At 31.8% G+C, this 17,867-nt stretch overlaps 1 protein-coding gene across 1 annotated transcript; it reads left to right on the plus strand.

The window, feature by feature from the left end:
* Positions 1–84: 84 nt before the first annotated feature.
* Positions 85–17,804, plus strand: LOC144837289 (kinesin-associated protein 3-like). Its single transcript, XM_078692337.1, has 17 exons — positions 85–225; positions 5,768–5,899; positions 6,256–6,410; positions 6,670–6,734; positions 7,193–7,334; positions 7,625–7,849; positions 8,577–8,666; positions 9,078–9,256; positions 9,807–9,969; positions 10,617–10,717; positions 11,143–11,364; positions 11,926–12,217; positions 12,593–12,691; positions 12,904–12,989; positions 13,614–13,794; positions 14,509–14,626; positions 16,547–17,804. Exons 1-17 carry the CDS (start codon positions 194–196, stop codon positions 16,728–16,730), a joined length of 2,466 nt encoding a protein of 821 aa, XP_078548463.1. The 5' UTR covers positions 85–193; the 3' UTR covers positions 16,731–17,804.
* Positions 17,805–17,867: the final 63 nt, after the last annotated feature.

Raw genomic sequence — 17,867 nt, forward strand, 5'->3', positions numbered from 1 at the left:
TGAAATAGAATTTAACAGAGGGGTGCTAAATCAATGAATAAACCGCTCAGCCTTCCCTGCATTCCATTTTCAAAATGATTACCTCCACCACCAAAACAAAATATTATTTTTTTAATTTTGAGGGTTGACCTATCCTACATAATATTGATTTCGATTTATATATTAATTTGTAAATTATCGTAAAATAATTAAAATGCAGGTTGAAGACGCACGATATCTGAAACGGTAAGATTTACACAATCAGATTGTTTAGCTAGGCTAGTGACAAGAAGGTTTTGACGTCCATCACCCAGCCGCAAGTCCGAGGAACGCAGCCAGGCCAGCCCTATCTGGGACTGAAAGTCGGCCATCCTGGCCTAGGCTTAGATTAAGTTATATAGGCCGCAGGTAGCGCCTTATAGGGTTTTGGTGGCATTTTATTGAGTAGGCCTATGATGTTATTAGGTGATCATTTAGAATAAAATGATCACCTATTGTTATTGTATAAAATCTTTATTATTATTTTTTTTTTTATTATTTTTTTTCTTTTTATTGTTTCTGTACACTATTTTGTGTAACAATTATCTCAAAAAGTTTAATGTCAATGATTACAAAAATTTCAGAATATCTTTCAAATAATACAACTTAATCCTAATAAGCTTTCCAGCGTGATCACTCATCCGTGACGACATTTATACGCCATTTTGCGAAATCACATTATCAATCATATCTCCATAATTCATTATCACATATTAATGAAATTCACTACACGTAAACTTCAGATCAAGGGTAAAAATATTAGCAAATAAAAACGCACGCGCACGTAGGTTCATGCACGTGATATCGCGCGTTAAAAATTTAAAACGCTCAAAATTAAGTTTTGATCAATTTAGAGCATGAATTAGGCCATTTGCGTGTTTCAAAAAATTACTGCGCAAAAATGCGTTTTTGCGCGCGCGATACTTAAAAAGCGTAAAAAATATGAATTTTTTTACAAATCTCATTCTACTCACCATCCTTAGTACATTCACCAAATTTGAGTCAGTTCCGACTTAAAATAACGCTATACGAGCACGTTAAAAATGACAAAATGCGCACATTTATTTTACAAAAGTTCTGAAAATGGTGAAAAATAGGTCTTTTTTAAAATGAAAATAATTCTTCAGAATGCAAGATGACCCCCGATTTTTTTAACTTATTCTGGAAGCCATTGAGTTGTAGATATGAATTCATGTACACATTTTACGTACAAAATGTTTTGACGTCATCAAATGGCCACTTGAATTTAAAAATTAGGATTTGTTATCTTTTTGTGTAGATTATCACATTCAACAGAGCGCATCTTGGTTATGTGTGCTCGAATTTCGCACAACTTTCAGTATGTGCTTGCTTAATTAATTATCTTTATCATGAGTTGACACTATCTTCATTTTAATGACGTCATCACGCGTAAAAACTTGAATAACGTAGGCCGTGTAATTTCACCTTCGCAGTAAATTTGAATATCTTACAGCTCTTCAGAATTGAAGGTTACCTTGATGATTATAATTTATTATGAAAGCTGATAAAATGTAGATATTAATTCATATAAAAATTAAGCCTATCGGATGTTGTGACGTTAACATATGGCCAGTTGAAGTGAAAAAGTAGTTTTTTTCATATTTTTCGTCAAAGTTATACACAATTCAAAGAGCGCGCACAGCGCTTCTACGTGCCAAATTTTTTTCCAAATCTTATATTTTTTTGCACAATTAATTATCTTTCGAAATTGTCATCTTAAAGTTTAGTTTGATAACGTCATCATGCCAAAAAATTAGAACATGTGTGTCCCGTAATTTCACCTATGCTACACTGTATATAGATATACAGTATATACTGTACATATTGTATATGGCATATAGGCACAACTTAGCACTAAAAGCATATAATAGGATGGCATACATCAACATTTTCCGATTGTATGTTAACGTACGTGCATGTTTAAAAAAAATTAATTTCAGTAAAATGATGAAAATGATCACCTATAATTCGTCAAAGTGACGAATTAAATTCTAGTTCATTTTTACATTTGTGGTCATTTTTTTTTCTACCATCAGAAATAATAATAACTAGAATTTAATTCGTCACTTTGACGAATTATAGGTGATCATTTTTATCATTTTACTGAAATTAATTTTTTTTTAAACATGCACGTACGTTAACATACGATCGGAAAATGTTGATGTATGCCATCCTATTATATGCTTATAGTGCTGAGTTGTGCCTATATGCCATATACAATATGTACAGTATATACTGTATATCTATATACAGTGTAGCATAGGTGAAATTACGGGACACACATGTTCTAATTTTTTGGCATGATGACGTTATCAAACTAAACTTTAAGATGACAATTTCGAAAGATAATTAATTGAGCAAAAAAATATAAGATTTGGAAAAAAATTTGGCACGTAGAAGCGCTGTGCGCGCTCTTTGAATTGTGTATAACTTTGACGAAAAATATGAAAAAACTACTTTTTCACTTCAACTGGCCATATGTTAACGTCACAACATCCGATAGGCTTAATTTTTATATGAATTAATATCTACATTTCATCAGCTTTCATAATAAATTATAATCATCAAGGTAACCTTCAATTCTGAAGAGCTGTAAGATATTCAAATTTACTGCGAAGGTGAAATTACACGGCCTACGTTATTCAAGTTTTTACGCGTGATGACGTCATTAAAATGAAGATAGTGTCAACTCATGATAAAGATAATTAATTAAGCAAGCACATACTGAAAGTTGTGCGAAATTCGAGCACACATAACCAAGATGCGCTCTGTTGAATGTGATAATCTACACAAAAAGATAACAAATCCTAATTTTTAAATTCAAGTGGCCATTTGATGACGTCAAAACATTTTGTACATAAAATGTGTACATGAATTCATATCTACAACTCAATGACTTCCAGAATAAGTTAAAAAAATCGGGGGTCATCTTGCATTCTGAAGAATTATTTTCATTTTAAAAAAGACCTATTTTTCACCATTTTCAGAACTTTTGTAAAATAAATGTGCGCATTTTGTCATTTTTAACGTGCTCATATAGCGTTATTTTAAGTCGGAACTGACTCAAATTTGGTGAATGTACTAAGGATGGTGAGTAGAATGAGATTTGTAAAAAAAATTCATATTTTTTACGCTTTTTAAGTATCGCGCGCGCAAAAACGCATTTTTGCGCAGTAATTTTTTGAAACACGCAAATGGCCTAATTCATGCTCTAAATTGATCAAAACTTAATTTTGAGCGTTTTAAATTTTTAACGCGCGATATCACGCGCATGAACCTACGTGCGCGTGCGTTTTTATTTGCTAATATTTTTACCCTTGATCTGAAGTTTACGTGTAGTGAATTTCATTAATATGTGATAATGAATTATGGAGATATGATTGATAATGTGATTTCGCAAAATGGCGTATAAATGTCGTCACGGATGAGTGATCACGCTGGAAAGCTTATTAGGATTAAATTGTATTATTTGAAAGATATTCTGAAATTTTTGTAATCATTGACATTAAACTTTTTTAGATAATTGTTACACAAAATAGTGTACAGAAACAATAAAAAGAAAAAAAATAATAAAAAAAAAAATAATAACTAGAATTTAATTCGTCACTTTGACGAATTATAGGTGATCATTTTTATCATTTTACTGAAATTAATTTTTTTTAAAACATGCACGTACGTTAACATACGATCGGAAAATGTTGATGTATGCCATCCTATTATATGCTTATAGTGCTGAGTTGTGCCTATATGCCATATACAATATGTACAGTATATACTGTATATCTATATACAGTGTAGCATAGGTGAAATTACGGGACACACATGTTCTAATGTTTTGGCATGATGACGTTATCAAACTAAACTTTAAGATGACAATTTCGAAAGATAATTAATTGAGCAAAAAAATATAAGATTTGGAAAAAAATTTGGCACGTAGAAGCGCTGTGCGCGCTCTTTGAATTGTGTATAACTTTGACGAAAAATATGAAAAAACTACTTTTTCACTTCAACTGGCCATATGTTAACGTCACAACATCCGATAGGCTTAATTTTTATATGAATTAATATCTACATTTCATCAGCTTTCATAATAAATTATAATCATCAAGGTAACCTTCAATTCTGAAGAGCTGTAAGATATTCAAATTTACTGCGAAGGTGAAATTACACGGCCTACGTTATTCAAGTTTTTACGCGTGATGACGCCATTAAAATGAAGATAGTGTCAACTCATGATAAAGATAATTAATTAAGCAAGCACATACTGAAAGTTGTGCGAAATTCGAGCACACATAACCAAGATGCGCTCTGTTGAATGTGATAATCTACACAAAAAGATAACAAATCCTAATTTTTAAATTCAAGTGGCCATTTGATGACGTCAAAACATTTTGTACGTAAAATGTGTACATGAATTCATATCTACAACTCAATGGCTTCCAGAATAAGTTAAAAAAATCGGGGGTCATCTTGCATTCTGAAGAATTATTTTCATTTTAAAAAAGACCTATTTTTCACCATTTTCAGAACTTTTGTAAAATAAATGTGCGCATTTTGTCATTTTTAACGTGCTCGTATAGCGTTATTTTAAGTCGGAACTGACTCAAATTTGGTGAATGTACTAAGGATGGTGAGTAGAATGGGATTTGTAAAAAAAATTCATATTTTTTACGCTTTTTAAGTATCGCGCGCGCAAAAACGCATTTTTGCGCAGTAATTTTTTGAAACACGCAAATGGCCTAATTCATGCTCTAAATTGATCAAAACTTAATTTTGAGGGTTTTAAATTTTTAACGCGCGATATCACGCGCATGAACCTACGTGCGCGTGCGTTTTTATTTGCTAATATTTTTACCCTTGATCTGAAGTTTACGTGTAGTGAATTTCATTAATATGTGATAATGAATTATGGAGATATGATTGATAATGTGATTTCGCAAAATGGCGTATAAATGTCGTCACGGATGAGTGATCACGCTGGAAAGCTTATTAGGATTAAGTTGTATTATTTGAAAGATATTCTGAAATTTTTGTAATCATTGACATTAAACTTTTTTAGATAATTGTTACACAAAATAGTGTACAGAAACAATAAAAAGAAAAAAAATAAAAAAAATAAAAAAAATAAAAAAAATAATAATAAAGATTTTATACAATAACAATAGGTGATCATTTTATTCTAAATGATCACCTAATAAAGATTTTATACAATAACAATAGGTGATCATTTTATTCTAAATGATCACCTAATAATTTATTAAAAATATTAATTATAAAATAATTATAGAATGAATAATTCCATATATTTATTATATTATTGATTTAAATGATCGATGTTATTCAGCAGAAATAGAAATATTACATTTTAGAAAGATTACTATTTAGTAGAATTCTGTTCTAGCCAATTTAATTTTTGGTAGAATGCATAAAAACTTTATATAGTATTTTTTCATTCCACAATAAATTACATTAGAATTTACAATTTCAATCTTCTTTTTTCTATTTTAATTTTTTTTAAATGGCCAAAAATGTCCATTGTTTTCACTTGTATGTATTTTGTCATTGTTGCACAGTATTCAGAATTATGAAGCTATTATTAATTAGTGTTGTGTTGTATCAATAAGTTTATTAAAAAATAAAATGTGTAATAATAATGTCGCATTTTGTTGCACATTTTATGTATTTTACAATTTGTATTAAATTAAAATATTTTATCATAAATTTTCAGGAAAGTAAAGGGAGGTAGTATTGATGTTCATCCAACGGAGAAAGCCTTGGTTGTTAACTATGAACTTGAGGCAACAATACTTGGAGAACTTGGGGATGAAATGCTGGGAGAAAGAAAAGAGTGTCAGAAAATGTAAATAATGTAATTGTAATTATGCCGTCCATGAGCTTGTTGGTCCTTAGTCCTGTCAGGTGTCTGGATTTTTGTCTCATGACAAAAAACAACTCCACTCCCAAAGACTTTGTTTTAGACTCTGTAGAACATCTTGTGTATATGTTTGTCCTATAGACAGGAGAAAGATAGTGAAGAATGAACGGTTATCCTTGGCAATTTGCTTAAATAACAAAACAATAACATCAAAACTTATTATGTACAGTTTTGGAAATCAAGTTGATGTATTTGAAAGTAAAATAAACAACAATCTTGAACTTAAATAAATGAAATTCTCAAATTAAATGTTGTGATTTTGTTTGTTTGATTTGTTTCAGAATACGTGTTCGAAGTTTAAATTCAACTACAAATATTGGTTCATTGTCAAGAGAGGTAGTAGAAAAATGCAAGCTGATTCATCCATCAAAGTTACGAGAAGTGGAGCAGTTGTTGTATTATTTACAGAATCGAAAGGAGTCTCAAATGTCACATGGTAATTAAGTAGCAAGAGAAGTAATAAAGGAGTTGGTTATATCACTGATTAAATCTCTCGCCATTATCGTCAGTAAGGGTGTATTTAGGAAACTTAAACTCTGTCTACACTATCAAACTAATTTGACAATTAAAGTGTGAAGTGCCCAAATATGGTAGTGATATGACATCATCATGGTCATATAGGTCCATGGACAGAGCTTTATAAATTATACATATGAAGGATAAACAGATAACAGAATTGTTTATAATTATTTTAGGTTCTGGTAAAAAGGGTGAGCTGACTGGAAAATTAAAAGATCCCCCTCCTTATGAAGGCACTGAGGTAATGTAAAAATCATTCCATTATTCTTCCCATCTTACTGGTATTATCATTGTTACTACCAATATCATCATTGTCCTGCTGCCATCATTATCATCATTGGTCATTATCATCATCATTGGTCATAATCATTATCATCATTGGTCATTATCATCACCATCATTGGTCAATCATCATTGGTCATTATCATCACCATCATCATCATTGGTCATTATCATCATCATTGGTCATTATCATCACTACCATTGATCATTATCATTGGTCATTATCATTGGTCATTATCATCACTATCATTGGTCATTATCATTGGTTGGTCATTATCATTATCATCATTGGTAATTATCATCATTATCATTGGTCATCACTCTCACTTGTACGAGTGTTGTCATCAACACTATCTTTCAATGGTACTGTAAGTTATATATAGCTACTTTGATCAAATCTGCTATATTTTATCATAGCTTGATGAAACAGCTAACATAACAGAAATTGAAGATTATATTGAACTATTATATGAAGACATTGCAGAGAAGGTTAAAGGCACAGCCTTGATACTTCAGATAGCAAGAAATCCAGACAATCTAGAAGAACTGCTTCAAAATGGTAAGTGGCTATCTTCTTTATTGTAAGTTATTATATTAGTAATAAATGATATGATATGAAAATGTGATTTAGCAAACATTTCATGATGACATTTTAGAAGAAACTGTGTTTACTTTACATAAATATATTTGAATATAAATCAATTCATTTATTTGATTGAGTATATATTTTGTATCTGTCATGAAACAATAATAATAAAGTGTAAAATAGTGGCTTTATGTTCCTCTCTGCACCAGAGCATCCCAGTTTAAAACCACTACATATAAATTCATTTACATTTTTTCTTTCAGAAACTGTGCTCGGGGCACTCGCACGTGTATTACGTGAAGACTGGAAGCGAAGCGTAGAACTAGCAACCAATATAATCTACATCTTCTTCTGTTTCTCAAGTTTTACTCAATTTCACTCTGTTGTGTCTCACTTCAAAGTGGGTGCTTTAGTCATGACTATCATTGAGCATGAACTTAATAGACATGATGTTTGGATGGAAGAACTCACTAAGAAGAAGAAAGCCAGTATCCTTTGTATTATAGATTATTTATATCTTAAACTCTATCTACATTATCAAACTAGTTTGACAAAAAAAGTGTGATGTGCCCAAATATGGTAGTGATATGCCCAAATATGGTAGTGATATGACATCATCATGTTCATATTTGGAAACATCATATTTTTTTGTCATCAAATTTGATAGTGTAGACAGAGCTTTAAAAGAAATCATTTTTTCTATCATATTTATTATAAAAATTTGACCATGAATTCCCATTGTGTTATTTCAAAGCTTGGTTACAACTTGCACGCAACTCAGGTGCATACAAGCAACACACGTGAGTTAACTAATCACAAGTGACAATTCAAATGATTCATTGCGTCGTGATTGGTAAAATCACCTTTGTTGCACTTATGTTCGTTGTATCCTAGTTGGAACCAAGCTTTAGAGATCCATCAATCTATACAGGTGGAAGCCACTGGTAGCATAACTATAAAAAAACAATAGAATAAAAAATGAATCTTATAACGTAAAACCTCGAAAAAAAGCCCATGGGCTTCTTTTTTGAGAACTCTTGGGTTGGCTTCTTTTCGAAATGGTCTTTTCGAAATTACAAATTCTGCAAAAAGTATGTCTTTTAATAATAACATATTAATACACAATAACATAATGATAAACTAGTTAGTTAAAAGGCTGTAGGAGAGATCTCTGTGCATTAAAGTGAGATTGTTTCTTAACTGTAACGTACTCAGGTGCTAGTGATCTGCAACTCAAGAGAGACTACGACAGGAGTTACAGAAAGTATCAAAGTCTTTTGAAGAAACAAGAACAGCTATTAAGAGGTATCTATTTCATATATTAGTGAATTTGATACTGTTAAGTTAGTTTGACTGTATTAAGCTATGTCTACACTATCAAACTTCAAATGTGCCCAAATATGGTAATTATTTAGTTTCTGTATGATTTTGTTAATTTCAAATCATAATGTATTGTGGATTTTATGGATAGCAATAAATATTACAAACAAACAATGTGACATCATCATGTCCGTATATGGGCACATCACATCATTTTTTTGTCACACATCAAGTTTGATAGTGTAGACAGAGCTTTCTAGTATATAATAGTGCGTGTTACTAACTGTATATTTTTTTAATATAGTTTTTTTAAATACTCTTATTTTTAGAAAATATTTCTTTGCCAATAACTTTCAAGTATTACCCAAATAAAATAATATTATGTACTTGTTTCAGTGTCTTTTTACCTGCTTCTAAATTTGGCTGAAGAAACAAAAGTGGAAATGAAGATGAAAAACAAAGGAATTCTGGGAATGTTGATCAGAACATTAGAGCGAGAAAATATGGAACTGCTCATCCTTGTCGTCTCGTTCCTCAAGAAACTCAGCATCTATGTAGAGAACAAAGAAGAGATGGTAAATTATCTACAAATCAAACTTTATTTCTTCAAAAGCCATAGAAAGTAAAAGGAAAGATCTTTTCCTTTAAAGCTCTGTCTACACTATTAAACTGACAAAAAATGTGATGTGGCTATATATGACATGATGATGTCATATCACTACCATATTTGGGCACTTCACTTTTTGTTAAACTAGTTTGATAGTGTATACGAGCTTTACAGAACATGTCATACATTATATAATAGTATTAGTATGGATGTATAGATATATATATATAGGGATAGTGTGATGGATGGGTTTGGGATGGGATGGATTTGATGGGATCAATGGATGGGGTGTTATAGGATGGGAGCGATGAATCCTTAGTCATTTAGTTGCTTTTCTCTTCTTTTTCTTCTTCATTTGTTTCATCTTCATATTTTTTTGCTTTTTACTATTATTTTACGGATGAATAAAAGAAACTGTATACATACAATGGGAGGGATGGATGTATGTGTCCTCCATGCAGTATACTGGTTTCATATTGCCTCATATTTTTTCAATGTTCTTGGTTCTCCATTTGTAGCGTGAAAAACACATAATTGAAAAGTTAGGAGGTATTATACCATGTGACCATGAGGATCTGCTCAACATAACCCTGCGACTGCTACTTAACTTGTCCTTTGATTCTGAGATGAGAAGCCAGATGATCAAACTTGGATTGTTACCAAAATTTGTGGCACTTCTTGGTGAGTAGGATGTATTTTAAACTCCGTCTTCTACACTATCAAACTAATTTGACAAAAAATGTGTGCCCAAATATAGTAGTGATATGCCCAAATATGGTATTGATATCACATAAATATGGGCACATGACATTTTGTCACATAAAGTTTTATTGTGTAGACAGGGCTTAAGTCAAGTAATAATACTGTAAAAACAATAGCCATATAAATTGGCACAGCTTTAGAACTCTCCTTGACCATAGTTCTGTTGGTCAATGTGGAGGGATGAATGAGTGCCGTTTGGTGCCAGCTCGAGACAGGATTAATTGATGTATTGAACATTGTCTAATCCACTGCGCTTTCTGTGGATTATCAATCAATCAAAATCAATTTATTCCATAAAACTAAGGATATGTACACAAAAGTCAAGACCCTTAAAAAACAATAATAATAATAATAATAATAAGGGTAATAAGAAGTTATTAATATCAATACCAATAACAAAAAAATAAAATAGTCTATTGTGCACTGTGATGGAAACGCTATATAAGCAATTTATCATAATATATATAATGAAGTCATATTTTGCCATTTCTTAAAATTTTAAATTGTTTAAAGAAGGAAGGATTTATTGCTTGTTTTATCTTGGTATCTTTTTTTTTCTTCATCAGATAATGATAATCATAGTTTAATAGTGTTGTGCCTGTTGTATCACATTAGTATGGATGACAAGGCAAAGTCTATGTTTACATACACTGACTGTATCCCTAAGGTAAGTTCTTATTATTTTCCTTAGCTTAAGGTAAAGAGCAGCATACTTTTAAAGCACTTTATTTACTAGTATATTTTGCCTGCTTGGGTTGTCCTCTTCAAACATCTTATTTTCTGATTTTCTGTAATTTTCTTCTCAAATCCGGCATTCTTGGTCTCTCTATTGAAATAATAAACAGAATTGAATATATTTCACTATTTGTATTAAAACTTTTCAGGTCATAACTTGAGAAACAAAATACATCCAAATATATAGATTTGACATCAACATCTATAGTAAACAATGGGTACATATTATATAATTATTGTTACCATCATCATCATTATCATCATAATTATTATTATCATTATTATCATTATCATCATTTCATTCATTGACAATTTTAATCTTATATCAAAAGATTTCACAATTTTTGTTTTTTATAGGTTATGAAATTAGTCTTGTCAAATCCAGGAGATCGCATAGATCCTGAGTTGGTGGCGCTGTGTATAAATTTAGCGTGCAATAAACGAAATTCACAAATAATCTGTGAGGGCAGTGGTTTGCGTCTTTTGATGCGAAGGGCATTGAGTCTACGCGACCCATTGTTGTTAAAAATGATAAGAAATATTTCGCAACATGATGGGCCAACAAAGGCATTCTTTATTGTGAGTAGTCTTGTTTTTTAAATTAATAGAATAATTTATAGAACCTACTCAATAAGAATCTAGAGACATGCAAGTGCAATCACACACCTAAAGCTCTGTCTACACTATCAAACTTTTTGTGACAAAAAAATGTGCCCATATATGGACATGATTATGTCATGTAACTACCGTATTTGCGCTCATCACAGTTTTGTTGTCAAACTAGTTTGATAGTGTAGACAGAGCTTAACAAAATGTATACTTACCAAATAGTCTTGGAAATAGCCGAATAGTGGCCATTGAAATGATTTAAATTGACCCACAAATACGTAGTTTGTTGTTAAATTGCGCCCTCAAAATAACACTTTACTAAAAATTATGACGTCATCGGGCATTTCATGATTTCATTCACGTACGTAAAATCCAGAGAACGTAAAATCAGGGTACATAAAACACAGGTTCTACTGTACTTCGACTTCCATGTCTGTTACTTACTGCAGTACAGAATACTTAATGAATAAGTATAGTAAATAAAGTACTGTGCATTTGTTTTATACATGTAAACAATCAATTTGTTTTCAGGAGTTTATCAGTGACATAGCAGAAGTGATAAAGCAATCGGACGATGAAGATTTGGTGTTAGAGGCTCTCGGCATCCTAGCCAACCTCACTATTCCAGACCTCGACTATGAACTGATCCTTAGGGAATACAAGTTCATACCATGGATCAAAGAGCGTCTGCAGCCTGGAGCTGCTGAGGATGATCTGGTTCTTGAAGTGGTGATGCTGGTTGGCACAGTAGCTACTGATGACGCTTGTGCAGCGATGTTGGCCAAGTCTGGCATTATTCAATGTTTGATTGAATTGCTTAACGGTGAATATTCATGATGTTTTGTTTCTGTTTTGATGGGCAATTGATAATCAATGAATAATGGATTAATGTTCATATTGTGCTTTATATGAGAAACATCTCAAATCATTGATATCCTCTATGGGTCTCTTCTTGTCGAGTGATGCCACCAAACAGTGTCTGTCTGCGCATGACAGGATTGATATCGACCAGTATACCGGACTAACCCCCAACTCTTCCAAAAGATATACTGTGTTCTTTATTGTGCACTCAAGCCACAAATATGGTAATCAACTGAATGAGTATGATAGACCAATGAAAGTGATATTGTGATTAATACATATGTTAAAAAGTGTCTTAATACTGTACATAAATCAGCTGACATTAATGTCTTTGCAGCTAAACAAGAAGATGATGAGATAGTATGTCAGATTGTGTATGTCTTCTACCAGATGGTCTTTCATGAAGCTACTCGCGAGGTTATAATAAGGAAAACTCGTATCCTTTCTGTTCATTTCAAGGTGCTCTAAACAGTCCTGGCTTTGTTTGTATCAAACCTATTCGTGACGGTAATTATCGTTGTTGGTTTCGATTGAATAAAATAAATAAAATAAAATAATTCTCATTTGAGGCTTAGGGAGTGGTGTTGAAAGAGGCGAAAGAATGAATATTTAATTGAAAGTGTTATTATTATTAACAACTGACTTCAGAGGCACCTGACTACTTGATAGACTTGATGCATGACAAGAATGTGGAGATTAGAAAAGTGTGTGATAATACATTGGACATTATTTGTGTAAGTATCATTTTATAAAACTTACAGTGACCAAGGCAATTGAACAACAGGATGCTGAGCTCCGGAGATCAAAGGGTTTATCTGTGGCTGCGACATGATCAGTTCCACACCCCTTAACAGACACAGCACCGCCGTACATAGTACAGTACTGTTGGTTTTTTTCGCAGCCAGACATAAAGATCAAAAGACTGTTACAAGTTCCTATCTTGGCAAGGCGAGCTCAGTGTCATGTTGTTAGATTGCCTTACAGTAACCCAACAACACTCTGCAAGACTTTGTCTATGCAGAGCACTAGTGTGTATATTTGTATGGATTTTTGGTGAATGTCTGGTATAACATTCACTTTTGATAGTCCTTAGCACTATGCCTGAATAAAATAATAGTTTGTTTGAATTTTTTAAGGAAGCCATAAGCCGATTTTTTTCACGCAAATCAAAAGTGCCAGCTTATGCGCATGCTTATTTAAATCTTCCAAATTCCTATCTACACATCTACAAATTTGTGTAGGAATATTGGCGTTGGGCTAGGTATGGACTAACATTCAGCACAGTAATTACTCAAAGCAAACCATAAGCTGGGTAGTACAATTTTATCAATTTGTTCATATATTTATTATTTTTGTAGGAGTTTGATCAAGAATGTGCAAAGAAGATAAAACTTGAAAAATTCCGCTGGCACAACTCACAATGGTTGGAGATGGTAGAGAGCCACCAATTGGATGATGAGGGTCTCATGTATGGAGATGAAAGCTACAGTCCTTACATCCAGGAGTCTGACATTCTCGACAGGCCTGACCTGTTTTATGGTAAGTACAGTTGACTCTCCCAAAACCGGACTCTCTAAAAACCGGAAACTCTCCCTCTCTTGAGGTCCAAAAGGTCCAAATTTAATTTTTACCATTAGAAACACATTCTGAATACCAGACTTTCTGGAAAACCAGACAAATTAGGCCAGCCAAAAGGTGTCCGGTATTAGGAGAGTTGTAATCCAGCTGACATAGCATATGTATATATAGTGATACTCAAATATAATCCCACCCCCTAATTGATGCTAAATTTAGTCACAAGACTTAATAATCTATTTTTAATATAACCCGAATATAATCCCAAGCCCTTAGTTTTGCCAGTTTTTGTAACCAGTGGCTGTATTCACCAATCACACTTAAGTGAGAAATTACCCTTAAATATTAAGTATTTCATTTAATCAATATAGAGTTAAATTGTATTTTTTTAATTTTAAGGGTAAGTGTTTCCTTAGCTTGGTGAATACGGCCACAGGGTCCCTGACACTATACTCTGCCATTAGTAGCTCTATGCGGCTACTACACATCACATGATAACCACAAACAATAAACACATACAGCAAATAACAGAACAACAAATGAATGAATTCTAATCATACTGTATTATTCAGTAACACAGTGATTAGGTGTCAAAATGGGTAATATTATAATGAACATAAAAAAACACTACAGCCATATAAGTACTTTGATTCTTAAGTCAATTTCTGATTATTTTAGGTTACGATGAAGGTGAAATGTATGATGGTGCAGTCACACCTGATTACCTTGATGATTACGCAGTACCCATGCAGAATGGAGAGTACCTAGGCCAACCAGGGATGTCTATGTACGGAAGGTGAGCTAACGCACCAGTGTTCCACCACCTTGTTCATGCTCACTTGTTCAGCTAATTTTGTTCAACTAATTCAACTTAAAGTTTCAACTAATTCATCTGCGCCATATTTTGAAGTGACAGTTCAACTAATTTATCTCCACTCTTTCTTTAAAGCTCTGTCTACACTATCAAACTAGTTTGACGACAAAAAAAAGTGTGATGTGCCCAGATATGGTAGTGATATTCCCAAATATGGTTGTGATATGATGTCATCATGTCCATATATGGGCACACCACATAAAGTTTGATAGTGTAGACAAGGCTTAAGTTAAGGTTCTACTATGTTATTATAGAAATTCTTTCACTCTTGTTTTCTTTAATGTTAGTATGACTTCTCTAAAGCTCTATCTACACTATCAAACTCTATGTGCCCAAATATGGTAGTGATATGACCAAATATGGTAGTGATGTGATCATATGGCCAAATCACATGTTTTTGGTAACACAAAGTTTGATAGCTTAGACAGAGCTTTAGACACTACACGCACAAGTTATCTTAACTTTCTTTAAATACCGCCATTTTGGATAGGAAGTAAATTTTCCTACCATAATTTTAAAAAAGTGTTTTGTTTACATTATTAAAAATTTGTTTACTGACTTGTTAATCCAACATTTACCATCACACAATAGTAATAACACTTTGTATTGACATGTTTATAATGCTGAGTACATAGCATTTTCTTTAGACATGGGCTTCTTTCTTCTATCCTAAGTTTTGCGGTGATTAAGTTATCTTACTACAAATTATAATTAGTAATGGTCATTAGAATGGTGAGAGAAAAACTATTATCGCATTTCATATCACAATTTCAACCATTGAGTTATAATATAGTGTTCTCACATCATGATTTCAATGTTTATTTTAATAACTTGTTATGATTAACATGGAATTTTATTTATTTAACTGTTCACCCTGCATATCACAATTTATATTTTAAGAAAATATTATCAGGTATGTAGAGTATTAAACTTAGTTATCTCACCATCATGATTTTACCTTTTATATCAATTCATCAGTTTGTACTTTTTTAAGTTACTTGCAATTCATCACTTGAGTTGTACGTTAACTTAACATGCTGATGCAGTAAGTAATCAACATATACATTATATTTATAATATATTTTATAGATAACTTAAATCTCATGATGTAACATTTTTTTTATTCTTAAATTACCTTTAAATCTATACCATCTGTATCACAATTTTGACAATCATATTTGTGTTCATTAACTGTATTCAGGCTTTGCTTTTTTAAGCATGCGATTTGGATAAAGCTCTGTCTACACTATCAAACTAGTTTGACAAAAGAAGCGTGATGTGCCCACATATGGTAGTGATATGCCAAAATTTAGTAGTGATATGACATCATCATGTCCGTATATGGGCACATCACATTTTTGTCACATAAACTTTGATAGTGTAGACAGAGCTTTACACTAGCGTTAAATGTCCTTGCGGCACTTACAGCCAACTTAAATTTGGAAAATCCTACACACCTACATTTCACCTGAATGGGTTGATAAATACAGTTTGTAGCATACCTGCGATTTTCAAAAGGCAAGGCTTGTTTAATAATGTTTACACTAGAATTAGCTTTAATAGTTTTTACACTGTACTAGCTTCATTTCACAAGTTCAATAATATGTTGATAAAGTTACTCATTCACTCCATGATTGGTAGTGAAGTTTCCTTGAATTTAGCTATGTAACACATTGCACAAATATTTGCCTTTTGCACAACTGTATACCGCCTAAAGTAGCTTGTATATTTAGATATGTTGCAGATTTCCAGTATAAATCCTTTTATTCAGATATCTAACAAAATGGAAGGCTTAAAATAGTTAAAGGATACTTTACAATTTAGAGATCACATTTTATTTAGGTACAGCCAACAAGAGCTTGATTTAGAAGAGCTTGCATCTGGGGCGTACATTATCGACGGGCAAGTGGTGGACCAGTATGGGAACCCATTAGATGAGTATGGTCGACCAATGCAAGTGAGCTATGATTATGCTTATGATGCACATGAGAACGTCAGAGATTACAAATCAAATTATTATAGATAAGAAGGATAGCCATATTGGCCAATCACAATTAAGTAAAATATGTCTCTTTGACCACAGGATTCACTAATAATATATAAGAAAAAATCACTTTTTTTTATTTTGTTTTATAATATTGTTATCATTTATTTTAAAATAATACTGCAGATTTAATAATTTATTTATTTATTTCCATTTTATGTATGTTACCTTAAAAATATATTGTCCCCCTGAAAATTCTTCTTTTTTTTTAATATGCCATTTTTATGTCACATAATAGTTATTCACTGAACAAAAATTAGATCTAAAAAAAATTTATTTACCTGAAAAAACTAATTTAAAGCAAAAATAGTCAAATTGGCTGCCTCAATGGATTTTTGGTTGATTTTTATAGGGGAAAACATTATTTTTTCGAGTTTTTTTCTACGGAAGTGATTAACTTTATTAAAACTACAAATAACCTATTCAAAGTCTGATTTATTAATCTTCATTTTTCATGTTTTTGGGAGACAATACATCTCTAAAGCTTGATTCCCACTAGGATGCAAGAGCATAAGTAACTTGATCCAGTATGTTTGTATGTGAATTCAATTCAATTGAATTATTATTTTATTAGTCAAGCACTCTGGCTCGAAATTTGTCTTGCTTGTCACATATAAAAAACACAATAAAATATGATAAAATGGGTAAAAAGAGACAGTATGACACCAAAAGGGTAAAATACAAATGCAGCAATCACTGATTTCCTTTTAACCAAAATATACACTTTTTTACTTAAAACTCTATGTTTAAGTGAAGTAACATTCAATGTTTTAATTTAAACAAATTAGGCAATGCTATGATTTATTGAATCATTGGTGAGAGATGATAAACAATAAATGTGTTTTAACTGAAATAAATATATAGATGATATATAAAGTTCAAAATTAATGAATATTGCTTATTATTAGATTATGAATATTACCTTATTATTTTCATATAATTTTCAATTTATTTAATACATAGCTTTACTTTATTACAGTAGAGTGTTTTAAAAGAAAAAGTATTTATAGTTTCAGTGTTTCCTGCCATGTTTGTGTCATCTTGAATAAAGCGTGCAATTAAAACTACCGTGTTTTTTCTTGTATTTTGTTGTTGTATTGCAAATGCACCAGCGGCGTG

The sequence above is a fragment of the Antedon bifida genome, chromosome 3 (genome assembly GCF_963402885.1).
Source record: "Antedon bifida chromosome 3, ecAntBifi1.1, whole genome shotgun sequence".
NCBI classification, from domain to species: Eukaryota; Metazoa; Echinodermata; class Crinoidea; order Comatulida; family Antedonidae; genus Antedon; species Antedon bifida.